The sequence below is a fragment of the Phyllobates terribilis genome, unplaced genomic scaffold (assembly GCF_046119375.1).
Source record: "Phyllobates terribilis strain yellow unplaced genomic scaffold, ASM4611937v1 Scaffold_4__5_contigs__length_816908805, whole genome shotgun sequence".
Lineage (NCBI taxonomy): Eukaryota > Metazoa > Chordata > Amphibia > Anura > Dendrobatidae > Phyllobates > Phyllobates terribilis.
The window spans coordinates 66681475-66703241 of NW_027362764.1; the positions used below are offsets into that span (position 1 = coordinate 66681475).

The 21767-nt window shown below is 41.7% G+C and overlaps 1 protein-coding gene across 2 annotated transcripts in view; it reads right to left on the bottom strand.

Moving 5' to 3' along the window:
• RSU1 (Ras suppressor protein 1) overlaps positions 1-21294 on the bottom strand; it is a 170368-nt gene extending 149074 nt beyond the window's left edge. The window contains exons 1-3 of one of the 2 annotated variants that reach the window (XM_073676494.1): positions 21187-21294; positions 20816-20932; positions 17688-17738 (exon numbers count right to left, since the gene is read on the bottom strand). In XM_073676494.1, the coding sequence (XP_073532595.1) occupies positions 17688-17738; positions 20816-20924 (160 nt within the window). In that variant the 5' untranslated portion in view covers positions 20925-20932; positions 21187-21294. Of the gene's footprint in view, positions 1-17687; positions 17739-20815; positions 20933-21097 lie in introns of both variants that reach the window. The other variant, XM_073676492.1, reaches the window with a different exon arrangement.
• Positions 21295-21767: the final 473 nt, after the last annotated feature.

Genomic DNA, 21767 nt, shown 5'->3' on the forward strand with positions numbered 1-21767 from the left:
CCTTTGCTAGCTATTAAAATAGAGGGGACCCCACGTCATTTTTTTTTGGGGGGTCCCCCATTTTAATAGCTAGTAAAGGCTAGGTATTCAGCTGGGGGCTGATATTAGTAGCCTGGGAAGCTCCGTGGGTTTTACCCCCTTCCCAGGCTTCAAACATCTGCCCCAGCCGTCTGCTTAACCTCCGCTAGAGACTAAAATTATGGGGGATCCCACGCCATTTTTTTTTAAAATAAATCCTTTATTTTAACACTAAATGACATTTGAGGAGTTAATAAAGATGCAGTCCCTAAATTATTATTTATTTTTTAATTAATTTTTCCCAAAACTTTTGACGTGGGCTTCGCCATATTTTTGTATGCCAGCCAGGTACAGCATCCAGCTTCTATGAACGCGCCATTTTCCGGGGCGGCCGCGGACTGCAATTTTCAGCGGGGGGAGGGGGGGGGCAGAAAGCTTGGGCCTCCCTGCGCTGCAGATTCCATCCCCCAGCTGCCTAGTTGTACCTGGCTGGACACAAAAATAGGGAGAAGCTTCACGTATTTTTTTTTTTTAATTATTTCATGAAATTCATGAAATAATTAAGAAAAAAAGGGCTTCCCTATATTGTTGTGTCCGGCTAGGTACAAATAGGCAGCTGGTGGTTGGGGGCAGCCCGTTCCTGCCTGCTGTACCTGGCTGGACACAAATATAGTGTGAAGCCCCACGTCAATTTTTTTTTAATTATTTCAGGAAATTCATGAAATAATTAAAAAAAAATTATGTGGGGCTTCGCCCTATAATTGTGTCCAGCCAGGTACAGCAGGCAGGAACGGGCTGCCCCCAACCACCAGCTGCCTATTTGTACCTGGTTGGACACAACAATATAGGGAAGCCCTTTTTTTCTTAATTATTTCATGAATTTCATGAAATAATTAAAAAAAAAAAATACGTGAAGCTTCTCCCTATTTTTGTGTCCAGCCAGGTACAACTAGGCAGCTGGGGGATGGAATCTGCAGCGCAGGGAGGCCCAAGCTTTCTGCCCCCCCCCTCCCCCCGCTGAAAATTGCAGTCCGCGGCCGCCCCGGAAAATGGCGCGTTCATAGAAGCTGGATGCTGTACCTGGCTGGCATACAAAAATATGGCGAAGCCCACGTCAAAAGTTTTGGGAAAAATTAATTAAAAAATAAATAATAATTTAGGGACTGCATCTTTATTAACTCCTCAAATGTCATTTAGTGTTAAAATAAAGGACTTATTTTAAAAAAAATTGACGTGGGGCTTCGCCCTATATTTGTGTCCAGCCAGGTACAGCAGGCAGGAACAGGCTGCCCCCAACCACCAGCTGCCTATTTGTACCTGGCCGGACACAACAATATAGGGAAGCCCTTTTTTAAAAAAATTATTTCATGAAATAATTAAAAAAAAATTGACGTGGGGCTTCGCACTATATTTGTGTCCAGCCAGGTACAGCAGGCAGGAATGGGCTGCCCCCAACCACCAGCTGCCTATTTGTACCTGGTTGGACACAACAATATAGGGAAGCCCTTTTTTTCTTAATTATTCCATGAATTTCATGAAATAATTTTAAAAAAAAATGCGTGGGGCTTCGCCCTATTTTTGTGCCCAGCCAGATACAACTAGGCAGCTGGGGGCTGGAATCCGCAGCGCAGGGAGACCCAAGCTTTCTGGGCCACCCCCGCTGCAAATTGCAGTCCGCAGCCGCCCCAGAAAATGGCGCGTTCATAGAAGCGCCATCTTCTGGCGCTGTACCCAACTCATCCAGGGCCCTGGTGCGGTGGCTCACTGGGTAATAAAGGGGTTAAGGCCAGCTTGGCATTATCAGCTGGCCCTAAGCCCAAAATTCATGGGGTCACGCCAATATTAGACATGACCACCATGAATTTCTAGTAAAGTATTTAAAAAAACACAACACCCAGAAAAAAGTCCTTTAATTGAAATAAACACACAATTCTTTATTGTTCTAAATTAAACCATACTTACCACCACGCCCATTCCAGCTGAAGCCAACGATCTCCTGCAATAAAAGTAAAATAATAAAGCAACCTCATCCTTACCTTTCCATGGCTCCCACGACAGCTTCAGCTCTGCTACATCGAGATGACAGGCTGGACCGCAGCAGAACGCTGCCATCCATCCTGTCATCCCGCAGACACTGAGAAGCGCAGGCATACTTCCACTCCTCAGTGTCTGGCTGTGACGGCATCCAGATGAGCCGAGGTCATGTCCAATGAACTCCGCTCACTTCATGTACGTCACTGACAGCGTGGGAAAATTCTCCTGCACTCAGCACTTCAGCGTGAGAATTTTCCCACGCTGTCAGTGACGTGCATGAGGTGAGCTGAGTTCATTGGACATGACCTCACCTCATGTATGTCACTGACAGCGTGGGAGAATTCTCACGCTGAAGCGCTGAGTGCAGGAGAATTTTCCCACGCTGTCAGTGACGTGCATGAGGTGAGCTGAGTTCATTGGACATGAACTCGGCTCATCTGGATGACGTCACAGAGAGACACTGAGGAGCGCAAGCATGCCTGCGCTTCTCAGTGTCTGCGGGATGACAGGCTGGATGGCAGCTTTCTGCTGCGGTCCAGCCTGTCATCTCGATGTAGCAGAGCTGGAGCTGTCCTGGGAACCATCGAAAGGTAAGGATGAGGTTGCTTTATTATTTTTCTTTTATTGCAGGAGATCGTTGGCTTCAGCTGGAATGGGCGTGATGGTAAGTATGGTTTAATTTAGAACAATAAAGAATTGTGTCTTTATTTCAATTAAAGGACTTTACTCTGGGTGTTTGTGTTTTCTTTTAACTTTGACTATGGGGTTAGTAATGGGGGTGTCTTATAGACGCCTCTAAATTACTAACCTGGGCTTGATGTCAGCTGGCATTATAAGCTGACATCAACCCCAACCCTATTACCCCCTGCCACCGCACCAGGGCAGCGTGGAAGAGCGAGGCTAAGTGCCAGAATTGGCGCATCCTATGGATGCGCCATTTCTGGGGCGGCTGACGGCTGGTGTTTCTAGCCTGGGAGGGGGCCAATATTCATGGCACCCTTCCTGGGCTATTAATATCAGCCCCCAGCTGTCTGCCTAGCCTGTGCTAGCTATTAAATTAGGGGGGACCCCACGTCATTTTTTTGGGGGGGTCCCCCATTTTAATAGCTAGTAAAGGCTAGGTATTCAGCTGGGGGCTGATATTAGTAGCCTGGGAAGCTCCGTGGGTATTACCCCCTTCCCAGGCTTCAAACATTTGCCCCAGCTGTCTGCTTAACCTCCGCTAGAGCCTAAAATTAAGGGGAACCCCACGCCAATTTTTTTTTAAATAAATCCTTTATTTTAACACTAAATGACAAGTACAGTAATCAACACTGTCACTGTACTTCATATATATGTGACTGACATGTTTCTATCTATCTAATCTATGTGTGATTCTCTATTCCTTCTATTCTAAATTGTCGGGTACAGATGCTGAATTGCCGGCCGGCTTTCTTAAAGAGACGGTGCATGAAAACACTATTATTTTTTTAAATAAATCCTTTACACTAAATGACAAGTTCTGTAAGCAACACTGTCACTGTACTTCTTATATATGTGACTGACATGTTTCTATCTATCTAATCTATGTGTGAAGCTCTATTCTGTCTGTTATAAATTGTCGGGTACAGATGCTGAATTGCCGGCCGGCTTTTTTAAAGAGACGGTGCACGAAAACACTAATATTTTTTTTAATAAATCCTTTACACTAAATGACAAGTACAGTAAGCAACACTGTCACTGTACTTCATATATATGTGACTGACATGTTTCTATCTATCTAATCTATGTGTGATGCTCTATTCTTTCTGTTGTAAATTGTCGGGTACCGGTGTATGCCGCTGATGAATTGCCGGCTTTTCATGTCATTCTACATTATTCTTAGTTGTTTTACTTCATGTAGAATTAACCTACAAGGAAAGAAAGGGTTTATTTTCATTCCGATATTTGTGTCCCATTGACTTGCATTGGTTTCCGGTATCGGAATCGGCGATATCCGATACTTTTTGGGTATCGGCCCGATCCAATCCGATACGATATTTCCTGATATCGGAAGGTATCGCTCAACACTAGTCACGATTGCCAAATATAACATTTTTATGAAGAAGCATATTAAGTTACAACAAATGTTAAATCTTCCAAGTGTTGAACTACCATTTGTTCTTGTAGACAAAATACATCATAAAATAGAAAATGTTAAAAGAGCAAATCTCTAAAATAGGATTTCAAAAGGTTCAATGCAATTCAATATGCAATTAATTTGATTATTTAGTGTAAAATACAAAATAAAAAAAGTTACTCAAAGTCAGTAACACCATGCCGGTAATAACCTGAAAACTAAATCCATGTCACAAAAAATATTATATAACTGTACACCTGCCTAAGGCCTCATATATCTACATGAATGATAAAGTATGGCTGCCAAAATGTAGAAAGAGGAAAAGAAAAATCCTGCTGTAATTTGAGATTGTTTACTAATGAGTTGTATTAGAAAAGCTCCATTTTTGTGTTCATTTCACCATCAGAAACACCACTACCGACCGATAATCAGCACAGGAGAGTGCACCATATTAGAGTTTTGTGTGAAGGGGGCTTGCTCATTCATTTCATAAGCTAAGCCAGCGGGTTGGCCTAAAGAGTTCCCTTCGCACACAGTTCTACCTGATGCAGAAAATACTTTACGCTATCGAGAAGCTGGGACTGATGTGACTGAGAAGTGGAAGGAACCGCAGCAACTCAGCCACGGAGTGGAGACCCCATAACGTTACAGAGCGGGGGGCCGAGTGCTGAGGAGCAGAAAAGTTAACGATTTAATAGCTGCAGAGTCAAGACCTCCTCTGGATATGTGACCATAGCTAGAAATATGGACTAAAGAAAGGACCATGGTCCTAAATGTGTGGCACTCCCAAAAACATTAAACCCAACAATCAAGAGCAAAAGAAGAATAAAGACCCAAATCAAGTACCAGAGTAAATCACATGCCCTGTATATCATAACATGCAAAACGTTCTTAGGAAGGCATAAGAACAAGTATTAAGATGCAATAAATCATGACAATGTATAGAGTGGACAGGCAGGCAACAATACGACCATGAGGCGATCACATAGGCATTGTATACACAGTAAAAAAAAGGCGTTATACTTTAAAGTAAGGATATATATCCAATTGCACCAAGTATTGCCATAAGGCTAACCCAGAAATAAGAGGATGGGAGGACAAAGGGGGGATTCCACCTCCAGACATCAAATAGCAGTGCCATAGGCTCAAGACAGTTATTGAATTAACTAAGAGGAAGACACCGTTGTGGATAGTCAATGTATAATATGTGCACAGCATGGGAGACTAAAGTGCCAAGAGCATGTGTGCAAAGGAGGTCAAGCCTCCAGCACCAGATGCAGCAACCCTACAGCATTATGGATCCTTCTACCATGCTTAACTGTTGGTAAGGTGTTACTTTCCTTATAAGCTTTGTATTGCCAAAAAGCTCTACTTTTGTTTCATTTGTCCACAGAACATTTTCCCAGAAGGATTGTGGTTTATCAAGGTACTCTTTGGCAAAGATCAGTCATTCCGTTTCATGTCTTTACTTCAGCAATGGTTTCTTCCTTGGCCTTCGCCCATAAAGCTCTGCTTGGTTTAGTGTGCGACATATGGTACTTGTTGAAACAATGACCCCAGACTGTTCAAGATTGGCCTTCAGGTCTTTGGATGTTTGACATGGTGTTTTTTCCACCATTCGCACCAACTTTGTAAGACATCTCTTGTCAATTTTCCTCTTTCCCCCAAACCAGGGAGGTTCTTGAGGTTCTATGCTTGGCAAACTTCTTAACACTGTGCACTGTTGAAACTGGGATACCATGGTCTTTGGAGATGGTCTTATACCCTTTGGAAGTCTTGTGTTTGCTAATAATAGCAGTTCTAGTGCCCTCAGACAGCTCCTTTGTCTTCACCATTGTGACAAAGGAACAGGGCCTACTACTGGCTTTTTAAAACACTGAAGGTATCATTTATTGGCTAATTCATGTCACATGGGCACCGACAGTTAACCACAGGTGAATCTCTTGTGATTTACCACAGGCGAGTCAAAATGTGTTTCCATACTAAATTAATGTAAAGGATGCCAATACCAGTGTCACAGCAAGCTTTAGGTTTTTCTATTTTTCCCTCCCATTGTTTTTTGCTTTAAATTATTATTTATCATTTGTTGTTTTGTATTTAACACAAGAGCTCTGTACAAAAAAACTGTTTTACTTGATTCATTTTTTTCAGGAGATATTCCACTTAAACTTCATGGGTGCCAATAACGATGCGCAGGATTTTATCTGCAGAGAAGCAGACTCCATATTAATGTCTATGGATATAGAATGGGAGGTCAGAAAACTTCCCATAGGCGTAATCTGGATGGGTCACATATCACTTTGGGTCTACGAACAGCACTATCACCTGTCAGCCCCCCAATCATACCCCTCTATCTTCCACCTTGGAGCTGTTGGTTCCCATGTACATTACAATTGCTCTCAATGAGAGCAGAGATGAAATGAAATCTAAGTAGGCCAAAAATCCCCCCTCACCACGTGCAGACGTTTCCCCGTGTTTTTCTGCAGATGCAATTAAATTTGGATCTAAGGTATTACCCTCCTGACAGGATGAGAGATTATTTCAGTCTCCTTCCTAAATCAATCCTGTAATTTAGAGCAGTGAATTATGGTAAATGTGTTCTGGGGCCTCAGAATTGATACCTCTCACTTCATTCATCTAAATCATCTGCTCGGCATTTAAATTGGCAAAATACAGGTATAGGAGAAGCTGTACCAAGGGGGCGACTGGGCGCAAATATTGATCAGATTTTCCAATTATAAGAAAATGAAGGTTAATCATTAAATCACGAAAAGTTCTAAAACTTTCTAATGAACTCTGTGTTTTAATCTCCCATTGTTTTCAAGAGCTCTGCTTGCTGTAAGTGAATAGGAACATTCTGGGTGAGCACAGATGTTTGTGTACAGTAGTAAAAGTACCACAATGCTCCATAGAAATAAAGGACGAACCAAGCGCAAACCATTTTTAACACCACCTGTAAGCAATTCTGCATTGAAGTGTACTAGTTTTGGGGGGGGGGACAAAAAAACAAACATAAAAATTACCATTTGTAGTTGAAAGAAAAAAAAAGTAAGCACAAGATGTGCAGATGATATACATAGCAATTACTGATTCCCCATGTTATTTTATGGGAATCTGCAGATCTGTGATTTTTTTCTCATACTGATTTGGCATGAGAAAAAAAAAAAATAAAATCACACCATGCTGCGATTTAAAGAGTAAATCGGTCAAGACTCATCCATTCAAGTCTATGGGTGCCTGGAAATCATCGTACTACATTTGGATGACATTTGAGTTTGATTTCTGCGCACTGACACAATGGAGAAGATGGAGAAATTTTGTTCTCCATCTTTTCCACAGTGTGCACCGATTCTCATCCGAGACAATCAGATCACATTATGCTGACAGTCGGATCAGAGTGTCATTAGCATAATCAGAGAGATTCTCTCATGTGACCCTGGCGTAAGATTGAGCCATTTAACCCCAAATTCCCAGAGAACATATTTAGATTCTTCACATAGGAAGACCACAAATTCTCTTTATTCTACTCCACTGGGCCGATCCTTTAAATACTGGGGTACGGGGAGCGATTTCATTAGGCGTAAAGGTAAATTTAATATAGCAGAGAATAAAACAATGAAGTCAAAGTCTGCTGGAATTCTCCCAGTGTTAAGCCGAGGTATCCTAGCAAAGAGAGATCAACTTGACAGAAACTGCAGATATAGAGCAATTAAAAGTAAAATGTTGAAACTCAGTCGGGTGATACATGTCACCTACGTATAAATATAACTAGGTAGAAATGTTATATGCGGTGTATATATATATATAACCCGAGATTTTTTTTCAGTTCAAATTCAAGTTCAGATGCAATTTATATTTTCTGACCTTTAATATTAACAAAATGTCCCAGCGGTGTTGTCAGTATCTGATGAAGAACATGTGATATAAGGATCTTGAGGACATTGTGACGGCTCCTCAATACCATTTCAATTAAAAAAAAAAAGAAACATCAGAAGCCAAGAATAAACAATTTTGAAAAATTATTAATAGTTTCACATTTTACAAACAGGAGATTTAGTGTTATAGGTTTTCACAAAGTTCTAAAAAGTGAAAATTCTCAAGTTTCTTGGGGATAAAAATTTCCTTTTGACTATAGGTATAAAAAGGTATCTACGGTAAGTCTGTTTTCCTAAGCAGATTATTTTTAATACTTTTTTTTTTTTTCAGAAGATCCATTTTAAAATCCTCAATAAAAAAAAATGCTTGGAAAACTTTTTCAAGTCATTTCAAAAAGTCTCTAGAGAACTTATTTTTGCAAACTATACATTATGAAAATCGAAAAGGCAACAGAAATTTAAAAAAAACTCCAGAATCGCTTTTGGAAAAGAAAAAAAAAAAAAGTCTACAAAAAGGATCATTTTCTGAAATGGTTTCCTTCTGAAAATCTTGTAGATTTTGAAAAACACAATAAAAATCTGTGTGAACAGAGCCCCTGGCCATTCAGACACTAATTGTCTGTTCTGTTTCTGGGAACAGGCAATGGAATAAGGGATCCTTTGCATCAGTTATTAATTAGTGGGGTCTGTCTGGGTTCTGTTTTTCAGAGCAGAAGAAAAAAAAAAAAAAAAAAAAAAAACCGTTCTGTATACAGGACTTTTTTTCGTAAAAAACAAGCCCCCCCAAAAAAAAAAAAAAAAAAAAATGGACCCTATAATAGACATTTGCAGAACTGTTTTTAAGGGTCACTTCTTCCATTTGTTCCATTTTAGAAAAAGACAAACAGAACGCATTAATTAGGGGCCATCAAAAGAGCAATCAGTATTTTTGCAGTGGAAGGTTATTTTTTGGGGCCACTTTACAGGCAGCTACTGGGCTCCACTGAATTTTGGACTCAAAGTGTAGAACCTAAAGCAAAAAAAGAAATTATATTTTGTTGCAGAATGCTTAAAGGGCGTCATGTAACCACAAGTTTTGTACTTTAGGAAGTGGATACAGCACTTTTTTTTCCCCCATTTGTTAGCCACTTCCCTTTATAAATCGAGATTAGGGACAATAAAGCGGCCCTCCACCTTAGGACTAATGAGAAGTTTTAATCAGTCACCACATCTGGTGCCAACACTGCTCAGTCTGATTTGGTGACGACAACCACGCTACCTCCAAAAATGTGATTTAGTAAGTGATGACATATTGTTAGACTTGCTAAGGTGAGGGCGACCCCAGGGACCCCCATCAATCCTGAGGGAGCTACAGTGCTACCATGGAGTCCTGCTGCGCAACGGGTGGCTGGAAGCTCTCCTGTGCGAAGAAAGCCAGCGAAGAGGCTACTTTCTCAGGATCGGAAGAGTCCCCAGAGATCAGACCCATTGTGGTTTAAGACCGATATCATATCCTAGGAATATGTCATCACTTGCTGATCCTAAAAACAAAAGAGAATTCTACGAAAACTGAGGCGTGACTCCCAATCCTATTCATATACGAACATATTAATATTTCCATAGAACCCCAATAAATAACTAGAAGTTACATTTCTATAGATTACACAAAAACAGAAATTTAAGTTTGTGTTTTTTTTAAGTTTACTTAGTGTTGATAAAAAACCTGTCACTTGGACAGTGCGAGATGAGTAACCAGCAATGTTGCAGAATTAGTTAATATACATTACTATTCTTATGTTCTGAAACAGTTTCAACATTTCTTAAAAGTATTTTTTTCCCCCATTTATCTATCGGAACTTTAGCACAACAGTGCCCCCTACTGAAAGATAATCACAGTGCAAGCACAAGAAACTGAGGCTGAGGAAGACATGTATTTAACCCTTCATATATGTTATATGTAGTAGTTGTGGTGTCCAATGCAGCAATTAAGTTACTGTTACAAAAAAATTTCAGCAAATGTAAGCCCCCAATAAAAAAATAAAAAATGTCTAGTTGTAAAACAACACAAAATCCAAAAGTTATGATTTGAAAAAAAATGTTCTTAATGCACGAATATAAAATAAGTAAATTATAAGCATGTATAAAATAAATATTTGCTATAGTTGCTATATATTTGCTATAGTTATTAGGATCCTAAATATGTGTATCCCTTGTGTGCCTGTGCATAAAATTATATATACACACACATACACACACACTGTGTGCAGAATTATTAGGCAAGTTGCATTTTAGAGGATTATTTTTCGTATTGATCAACAACTACAGTGGTGGACAAAAGTATTGGCACCCCTGCAATTCTGTCAGATAATACTCAGTTTCTTCCTGAAAAATGATTGCAATCACAAATTCTTTGGTATTATTATCTTCATTTAATTTGTCTTCAATGAAAAAACACAAAAAGAATAGTCCTAAAGCCAAATTGGATATAATTCCCACACCAAACCTAAAGAAGGGGGTGGACAAAAGTATTGGCACTGTTTGAAAAATCATGTGATGCTTCTCTAATTCGTGTAATTAACAGCACCTGTAACTTACCTGTGGCCCCTAACAGGTGTTGGCAATAACTAAATCACACTTGCAGCCAGTTAACATGGAATAAAGTTGACTCAACCTCTGTCCTGTGTCCTTGTGTGTACCACATTGAGCATGGAGAAAAGAAAGAAGACCAAAGAACTGTCTGAGGACTTGAGAAACCAAATTGTGAGGAAGCATGAGCAATGTCAAGGCTACAAGTCCATCTCCAAAGACCTGAATGTTCCTGTGTCTTCCGTGCGCAGTGTCATCAAGAAGTGTAAAGCCCATGGCACTGTGGCTAACCTCCCTAGATGTGGACGGAAAAGAAAAATTGACGAGAGATTTCAACGCAAGATTGTGCGGATGGTGGATAAAGAACCTCGACTAACATCCAAACAAGTTCAAGCTGCCCTGCAGTCCGAGGGTACAACAGTGTCAACCCGTACTATCCGTCGGCGTCTGAATGAAAAGGGACTGTATGGTAGGATACCCAGGAAGACCCCACTTCTTACCCCGAGACATAAAAAAGCCTGGCTGTAGTTTGCCAAAACTTACCTTAGAAAGTCTAAAACGTTTTAGAAGAATGTTCTCTGGTCAGATGAGACAAAAGTAGAGCTTTTTGGGAAAAAGCATCAACATCGAGTGTATAGGGAAAAAAAAGAGGCATTCAAAGAAAAGAACACGGTCCCTACAGTCAAACATGGCGGAGGTTCCCTGATGTTTTGGGGTTGCTTTGCTGCCTCTGGCACTGGACTGCTTGACCGTGTGCATGGCATTATGAAGTCTGAAGACTACCAACAAATTTTGCAGCATAATGTAGGGCCCAGTGTGAGAAAGCTGGGTCTCCCTCAGAGGTCATGGATCTTCCAGCAGGACAATGACCCAAAACACACTTCCAAAAGCACTATAAAATGGTTTGAGAGAAAGCACTGGAGACTTCTAAGGTGGCCAGCAATGAGTCCAGACCTGAATCCCATAGAACACCTGTGGAGAGATCTCAAAATGGCAGTTTGGAGAAGGCGCCCTTCAAATATCAGGGACCTGGAGCAGTTTGCCAAACAAGAATGGTCTACAATTCCAGCAGAGCATTGTAAGAAACTCATTGATGGTTACCGGAAGCGGTTGTTCGCAGTTATTTTGGCTAAAGGTTGTGCAACCAAGTATTAGGCTGAGGGTGCCAATACTTTTGTCTGGCCCATTTTTGGAGTTTTGTGTGAAATGATCAATGATTTGATTTTTGCTTCATTCTCTTTTGTGTTTTTTCCTTGCAAGCAAATTAAATGAAGATAATAATACCAAAGAATTTGTGATTGCAATCATTTTCAGGAAGAAACTGAGTATTATCGGACAGAATTGCAGGGGTGCCAATACTTTTGGCCACCACTGTATGTTCTCAATCAACCGAAAAGACTTAAATATCCAAGCTTAATATTTTTGGAAGTTGGAGTGGGTTTTTTTTAGATTTGGCTATCTTAGGAGGATATCTGTTTGTGCAGGTAACTATTACTGTGCAGAATTATTAGGCAACTTAATAAAAACCAAATATAATCCCATCTCACTTGTTTATTTTCACCAGGTAAACCAATATCAGTGCACAAAATTTAGAAATAAACATTTCTGACATGCAAAAACAAAATCCCAAAAAAATAGTGATCAATATAGCCACCTTTCTTTATGATGACACTCAACAGCCTTCCATCCATAGATTCTATCAGTTGCTTGATCTGTTTTCGATCAACATTGCGTGCAGCAGCCACCACAGCCTCCCAGACAGTGTTCCGAGTGGTGTACTGTTTTCCCTCCCTGTAGATCTCACATTTTATGATAGCCCACAGGTTCTCTATGGGGTACAGATCAGGTGAACAAGGGGGCCATGTCATTATTTTTTCTTCTTTTAGACCTTTACTGGCCAGCCACGCTGTGGAGTAGTTGGATGCATGTGATGGAGCATTGTCCTGCATGAAAATCATGTTTTTCTTGAACGATACCAACTTCTTCCTGTACCACTGCTTGAAGAAGTTGTCTTCCAGAAACTGGCAGTAGGTCTGGGAGTTGAGCTTCACTCCATCCTCAACCCGAAAAGGTCCCACAAGTTCATCTTTAATGATACCAGCCCATACCAGTACCTCACCTCCACCTTGCTGGCGTCGGAGTGGAGCTCTCTGTCCTGTACTGATCCAGCCTCTGGCCCATCCATCTGGCCCATCAAGAGTCACTCTCATTTCATCAGTCCATAAAACCTTTGAAAAATCAGTCTTAAGATATTTGTTGACCCATTCTTGACGTTTTATCTTATGTTTCTTGTTCAAAGGTGGTCGTTTTTCAGCCTTCCTTACCTTGGCCATGTCCCTGAGTATCGCACACCTTGTGCTTTTTGATACTCCAGTAACGTTGCAGCTCTGAAATATGGCAAAACTGGTGGCGAATGGCATCTTGGCAGCTTCACACTTGATTTTCCTCAATTCATGGGCAGTTATTTTGTGCCTTTTTGGCCAACACGCTTCTTGCGATCCTGTTGGCTATTTGCCATGAAACGCTTGATTGTTCGGCGATCACGTTTCAAAAGTTTGGAAATTTCAAGACTGCTGCCTCCCTCTGCAAGACATCTCACAATTTTGGACTTTTCAGAGCCCGTCAAATCTCTTATCTGACCCATTTTGCCAAAGGAAAGGAAGTTGCCTAATAATTAAGCACACCTTATATAGGATGCTGATGTCATTAGTCAACACCCCTCCTCATTACAGAGATGCACATCACCAGATTTACTTAATTGGTAGTTGGCTCTCAGGTCTATGCAGCTTGGAATAGGACAACATGTATAAAAAGTATCAAAGTGATCAAAATACGCATTTGCCTAATAATTCTGCACGCGGTGTATATACACATTACATATATATACACACACACAGTACAGACTAAAAGTTTGGACACACCTTCTCATTTAAAGATTTTTCTGTATTTTCATGACTATGAAAATTGTACATTCACACTGAAGGCATCAAAACTATGAATTAACACATGTGGAATTATAGACTTAACAAAAACGTGTGAAACAACTGAAAATATGTCTTATATTCTAGGTTCCTCAAAGTAGCCACCTTTTGCTTTGATGACTGTTTTGCACACTCTTGGCATTCTCTTGATGAGCTTCAAGAGGTAGTCACCGGAAATGGTTTTCACTTCACAGGTGTGCCCTGTCAGGTTTAATAAGTGGGATTTCTTGCCTTATAAATGGGGTTGGGACCATCAGTTGTGTTGTGCAGAGGTCTGGTGGATACACAGCTGATAGTCCTACTGAATAGACTGTTAGAATTTGTATTATGGCAAGAAAAAAGCAGCTAAGTAAAGAAAAACGAGTGGCCATCATTACTTTAAGAAATGAAGGTCAGTCAGTCCGAAAAATTGGGAAAACTTTGAAAGTGTCCCCAAGTGCAGTTGCAAAAACCATCAAGCGCTACAAAGAAACTGGCTCACATGAGGACCGCCCCAGGAAAGGAAGACCAAGAGTCACCTCTGCTTCTGAGGATAAGTTTATCCGAGTCACCAGCCTCAGAAATCGCAGGTTAACAGCAGCTCAGATTAGAGACCAGGTCAATGCCACACAGAGTTCTAGCAGCAGACACATCTCTACAACAACTGTTAAGAGGAGACTTTGTGCAGCAGGCCTTCATGGTAAAATAGCTGCTAGGAAACCACTGCTAAGGGCAGGCAACAAGCAGAAGAGACTTGTTTGGGCTAAAGAACACAAGGAATGGACATTAGACCAGTGGAAATCTTTGCTTTGGTCTGATGAGTCCAAATTTGAGATCTTTGGTTCCAACCACCGTGTCTTTGTGCGACGCTGAAAAGGTGAACGGATGGACTCTACATGCCTGGTTCCCACCGTGAAGCATGGAGGAGGAGGTGTGATGGTGTGGGGGTGCTTTGCTGGTGACACTGTTGGGGATTTATTCAAAATTGAAGGCATTCTGAACCAGCATGGCTACCACAGCATCTTGCAGCGGCATGGTAAATCAGATATGGTTTCACATGTTCAGTGCAAAGAACATCCAACCATTATGAGCAGTCAATAATAAATGACATGCAAACCTGCTGCTCAGGGGTGGGCTCTGTAGAGGACAGTATTGTGCCGCTTTAGAGGAACGGAAACATTGTTTTTAGCTATAAAGCGCTTCGTTTGTTGCTGATTTTAAAGGGTTTTGTCATGAACCCCTTATAAACATGCTCCATTAGGGCGTACAGATGTTACGTTTAGTCTATTAGCTGCGGGATTAATGACAATGGTAACCTCTGGGGAGAACAATGACCTCTTCAGCCTCAAGATAGAGGCCAGGAAAAACCTCCGTCAAGACGAGATCCTGACGATAACAATTTTCCTTCTATTAATTGGCTGCGCAATTTTTAGCACAAGTGGAAAGAAGGAAATATACAGCAGATAATACATTACATATCAGGTATAAATGGTGACTGCCGAGCACTAACAACCTGAATTCCACACGACATGGCAATCAGCGGCCATTACTGTACAGTCTGGTGAGTGACAACATATTTTACTAATTGCCGACTCCATGGACACAACGAATTAGTGAGAAAAATTATTTTTATGCCCTTGTGTCTTTGGTCACGTCAAGCAGAAGATTTCCCAGAATTCCCCACCGGATCAGAACTCCGCACACATATCGTCTTACCGACAAGTGGACATATTTATGCCAAATACAGACAAACAGGGACAAACATGCGTGCGCTTAAATGCCACAAATCCAGAGGAGAGATGCTAATTTGACCTTAGAATAACAGTGCACTCGCCTCCGCCAGGAAGGATCAAGTCACGGACAGCGTCATCCGCACAGACAGTTAATTAATGCACTTTATTGGATTAGGTCAAAAATGTCTGAATCTCTGTTAATGTGAACCTGGACATCCAAGAACAAGCACAATGGCAGCTTATGTAATGTCTCCCGACAGGTGGAGAGCAGACGCTGGCAAAAACGAGCCATGGAAAAACAATAGGAAGGTCTATGACAGGAGGGACGGTGACCTGAGAAAACCTGGAGGACTTTTTTTTTTTTTTCATTCTTCTTTAACCCCTGACGGACCAAACTTGGTTAGGATTTTATTTTCGCTGTTTTAAATATTATCCCTTTTTTATGTGATTTTTCTATTTTCTAACCATAATACATAATTGTAGGATCATTTGTTTTGTTTTTTTAATTTTAGGGATAATTATGGCTTAATTTTAAAACACACACAGATACACATTTACTTTTTAGACTACAAGACGCACTTTTCAGCAAGAAAAAAAACTTGATAAAAATGTGTGTGTCTTATAGTCCACAGGCAACTTCAAATGATGGAGGAGAACACAGACACAGGATCCTTCCCAATCACTGAGAAAACCATGCAGCAGTGCAGCGCTCTCTCCTCCAGCCCAACACTGATCAGCCTGATCGGCGCAGGGCAGTAGAGAAAGCAACCGGGGACCACACATCACTAAAGCTGCATGGAGGCTGCTGGTCCTGACAAGGTGAAGAACCTGTAAGGTCATATGAATGGTCAAACACCTGGAAAGATAAACGTGTTAGTGTATTCAGCATGTGTGGGTGTAAATTTCGCAGAGCGGCGTGTGTTGATGTAACCAAGCTGTGTGGGTGCTGATGTAGTTGAGCTGTGTGTGTGTGCGTGAATGTAGCAGAGCTGTGTGCGTATATAGCAAAACTGTGTGTATGTAGCACAGCTGTGTATGTATATACAGTAGGGCCGAGTATGCATGCAGTAGTGTTGTGTTGATGTATGTGCTGTAAAGCTATAGGAATATAATAAATGTGCTGCAGAGAAACACAAGCAATAGATCTATTACCTCCCTATTCTAACCTAATGCATTTTAAGGGACAATCAGCACAGAATGACTGTTCAAACTAAGTCCTGCCGCTCGGTGCTTCACAGAGGGGACAACCATTTAAATACACCTTCCCACCTACTTGTTTTGCCTCTATCTCCCCCCCCCCCCTCTTCTTTGATTGACAGCTTTGGCATCATAGAGCCAGAGAAGGGAGAAGATAGAGGCAAACCAAGCAGATGGGAACGTGTATTTAAAGGTTTGGCCCTGCTGTGAAGCACCGAGCACCTGTACTTAGATTAAACAGTCATTCTGTGCTGCCAGACGCCCTTTAATGCAAGTACACGACCAACGAGTACCAGTAACTGTGGAAGACCAACATCAGCTTTCAGAAGAATTTGTCTGTGCTCACAACTAAACTAGAGGGATTTCCTCAACACCACACCGACACCGCCATACCGAGCCAACCTCCAAGTTATCGCTAGATCTAAGGAGCAATGTGCAGAAACTAAAACAGGATCAAGTTCAAGTTATAAAGCCACCACTCATTGGACATTGGTAGCACAACCAAATACAAATACATACTTAAACAACAGCCGAACACCAGACATTTCATAAAAGTCAGATCAGACGGGGTCACCAACAATCCTTAGTCCAATTTTTTAGTGGACAAATGGCAGCACATGAACAATCACTCTGCACTGCAGTGAAAGGAAATTCAGAGACTTGTAAGTCTAGGAAGCTGGCCATAAGCATTAGAAAGCTGTTGGCTGAACAATGGGGGGTCTTTACTCCTAACAAGGGGTTTGTCCTAAGGAAACAAAACTTCTCCATATGTCCTATAGGAATATATGGACAGTGGGGGACTGAGGTAGAGACCCCATGCCTATATAAGGAAGAGAAGAGACCAGTCCTGTAATACTACATTTCCTAATTGTTGGCTATGGGAAAGAGCAGGGAGACCCCGTGATATCTGCTACATACCCCATCATTGTCCGTGGTTTGCAGGGGGCAACAAAGGCCAGACAAGCAGGGGTCTCTAAACGTAAAAGATTTGCCTCTAATGAGACATCAGAAGTGAAGAGGTAACCACACATCTGGACAGGACTAGGACAGAACTAGGACACCATGTTCTATAGACTGTCAGATCTTCCTGATGATGGACCCCAGAAGTTTGATACATGCAAAGCACAAGACACCATTGTTTTCTAGGAGACCCTATTAAATCTGAGTATGACTAACACCATGTAATGAATTACGTTATGGTACTTACTGGTCAGCTTGTTGTGGCTGAGAATCAGCTGGGTGATGTGCGACAGCGAGACTGGAAAAAAAAAAAAAAAGACGGAGCCATGAGTATCAGAAATGTATCACAATATATCATATATGTATGGAGTATAAAATCAAAAGAAATGGGTCAAAAAAAATCAACTAGTCGAAAAAAGTAATCCCTCTCGACATTTCTGCTGCTAGAGGAGGATTATACTTGACAACAGGCAGCGGACAGCAAGAGAATATGGTAGAAGAGTGAATAGTATAAGCAACAAGACTGCAGACATCACATGACCGCTGCACCCAATCAATGACCTCAGCAGTATCAAGCCTAATACCGCTGAGGTCAGTGACTGGCGGCAGTGGTATATTAGCCATGATGTCTGCAGCCAATGTAAACAGTATAGCAATAGGGAGCATCTGGGGTATGGCACTAAAACAGAGGGTGAATATATATTATTTAATTATTTTGGCAGTATTGTTGCCTGTCAGTAGCTTTATACTTAAAGGGGTTGTCCCATTCAGAATACTTTTCCTCATTTGCTCAGTTAGTTGTAATTTAAACTGTGCTTTACTCACCCTCCCCAGTCCAGCGCTGTCTCTCCACCATTGCTTCGATCTCTGTTGCTTGGATGCAGCTCTGACATTATGTCGACAGAGCTGCAGCCAAACACTGAGCTCAGCAGCTTGTGCCGTCTATATCGGTAAAGCTGATCTCTGTGATTGGCTGTCGAAATGACGTCACCGCTACAGCCAAACAGCATAGCCTGGAACCGGGGAAGATGAGTAAAACACAGTTTTCGTGTCGGCCGCCTGCCGGTGGTCAGTGCACTCCTGTTCACTAAAAGTTAGGGTCAGCGGCACAATCGTACCAGTTGTCTGAACTGTACGCTCTCTGATTGTAGGAGTGGGGGGACACATAAGCCGATCAGATCCAACCAGATAAAGACCTGCACTTACAAGGTGTATGGCAAACAGCTTGCGAACGCTCCTTGCCTTGGAAGCAAGAAAGTCTAATGTGGCCGCTAACCTAGGAAATGAGCAGTGACTATAGGATTAAATAGGATTTTGAATGAGTGGTAAATTCTAAAGTTGCTTGTTCTTACAAGAACTTTGCAATTTTGACCATTAATGAACATGTGACAATCCCTTTGACAAGAGATGAACACGAGTCTTAGGCTATGTTCACACATGTTGGGTTTTTCAGTGTTTTTCGCTGAAGATTTTTTTGGAAATTTTCAGCTACGTTTTGCAGTACCAGCAAAGTCTATGAGAAACCAGAATTTTCTGTTCACGCATCATGGTTTTTGTTGTTGCTTATTTTGTGCCTTGGTTGGGTTTTTGGAAAACAGAGCATGTCACTTCTTTCAGCGTTTTTTCCGCATTTTCACCCATTGGAAGTAAAGGGTAGTGAGAAAAAGCTGAAAAAACCATGGTGTGTGAACACAGCTATCAGGTTTTGCTGCGTTTTTAGTGAAAATAAGGAAACAGCAGTATGTGAAACTCATTTATTTTTGTGATTTTACCATCTTGTCTTGGTCACTGAGATGGATGTTTGTATTAGGACAGTTTAATTAAATCAGTGATGTGTACAGTGTAAACATTGGCTGGGCTACCTGGGAGATTGAACAATATCCATAGTGCAGGGACACAGATGATTTCCTGCAGATTTATGACGCTGAAAAAAAACCAACATGTGTGAACATAGCCTTGGGTTAGGTTTACATGCGGCAGATTTGTTGCATATAATCACTATGACGCTTTCATTCATCTGTGTGGGGCTTGTAGAAATCCATGCAGATGCCGCAGAAATACCTACATCAAGATGTACAAAACAAAACTTCAGCGTCAAATTTGTTCATAAAATCTGCCGCATGTAAATATGGCCTAAACTGTCCGAAGTCAGGCTGAGAAAAGCTGAGGAGATCCAAGGGGCACTGGACTCTCAGAGCAATTAACCCCAATTAAAGGGATCCTCCAGTCAGGATAGTGATGACATGTCTTTTGGATAGGTCATATATACATCACATAGGTGGGGTTCTAGGACCCGTACCCCAACTAATTAGATGTTATCTGTTACGCCGACATCCGGATGTAAACATTGAGCACCTCCATTCATTGTGTAGGAGGCGCTGTTGAGCTCTGCACATCAGCTCCTATTCAAGAGAATCATTACTGGAGAACCCCTTTAAAACAAAAAAATTGGTGACAGTTGCAGCATCCATACCTACAAATATGCCAACTTCTGCCTTGACATAAAGGAGTATTCCCATATTATAAAGTGATGACATGCTATTACTTTATGATCCATTTGGGTTTGATCTCCCTTTTAAGATCTCTGGGGTTCTTAAAAGGGTTGTCTACTGCTAGGTAATCCCATATTAAAAGGGTTTAAAAAAGAAAACGATGTTCACCTCCAAAACCGATGCCGCTCCTTGATACTCAGTGCTGCATCTCCCGTCAGTCTCCTGACATCAATATCTGGCGGACTTAACGTGGCGGCTGATCAGCTGCAGCGTTCATATTTTATCCGAGCAAAAGAAACAGGTTTGGATGAAATGTGGAGGCTGCTAAGGATAAGCCATCAGTTATGGTGTGTTCACATTGAGTTCTTTTACCGAGTTCTCAGAGCAATAATTTTCCAACCAACTCTCAATCAAAACTCATGGACTTCGTTTCATCAAAGTGTTTATGCCAGAAATCTGTCGTTTTGTGGAACGCAACGTTGCTCAAAAATTTTGCCCAGTTCTGCCAAAATGGGCAGAGCTGGGAAAGGGCGTGGTCTTACGCCACAAATATTACTCCGGTCTCTGACTAGATTTGTGACGAGGCGCACACCACATTTAAGACGCCCCTGATTCCATGCACTTCTTAATTAATCAGACACCACTGACTTCAACCCCAACCATCAAGACTGAGCAACGCCGGTCTGGATGAATCAGGGCCATGTTTTTTTGAACTTCTCATGGTTTTTAAAAACACTCAGTGTGAACACACCCTTATTCTTCTCTGTATGGGTCTGCATCTAAGTGGAGGAGTTGGGATGAGCAGCGGACAGCAGGATAAGCATTCGCCAGGTTAGACAATAGTGGGTGCCGCTGATCTGACCAGACCCCCAGAGCTACTCACACAGGCCAGGGATGTCCAGCATGTTACTGATGCCTCTGTCAGACATGTCAATATCGGTGACGTTCTTCTCCCGGCTCTCCTCCACAATCTTCTTCAGGGACTTGGACATTCTGATCTCTAAATAAAAGAGAAGATAACAGATTAAACCAATCAAAAATCCAATCCAGCAGCACTACAAGTACCAGCAAGTGCAGCTTCTACTGATCATCCTGGGAGTTGTAGTGCCACCAGATCTACAGTTATCCTATGAGACTGGATGTAGAACTGTGGGGATCATTGTACCTTGCTTATTAGATCCACAGTTACACCCGAGTTCCGAGATGCCCGCACACACCCTACAGGAAGTCGCCCCGGGCTGTAAAATTACTCACAGTCCAAATAAGGCAAATTCCACCCTCTGGAGCCCCGTGTAACGCTGTACAGAGAGTGTGGAACGCTGGAGAAGCGTCAGCCAATGGGAGCGCCGGGATCAGCAACATGCTAATGACTCCAACCAATCAGAAACTATGGAACGCAGCGGCAGCCAATCACAGACCAGCAGAAGTGTGATGGATACAATGTAGCAGCTGCTCTGGAGGAAGTGCTTCACTGCGGCGGGTTGTTTTGCTTCCGCCCTGCGGATACTGTGGAACGGTTTTCTGTCAAAACTCGCGTTTTTTAGAGCGCATTCACACTTGATGCTGTACTTGTGACTTTCTGCTTGTGTTAAGAGCTTAGCCAAGTTCGTTCCCCTTTAAGAATTTCTGTTCATTGACATAAGAGGGGTTTGGGGGAGTCTTAGAGGGAAAAGCCATGAAGAGCAGGTTGTCGCATTGTGACATTGCTTCTAAGAATTAACCATTTAACCCCAGGACGATGTGTTCATTTTTTGCATGCCATTATCTTGCTTTCTCTCTAAAAGCCATAACTTTTTTATTTTTTCTGTCCACATAGATGCATGAGGACTTGGTTT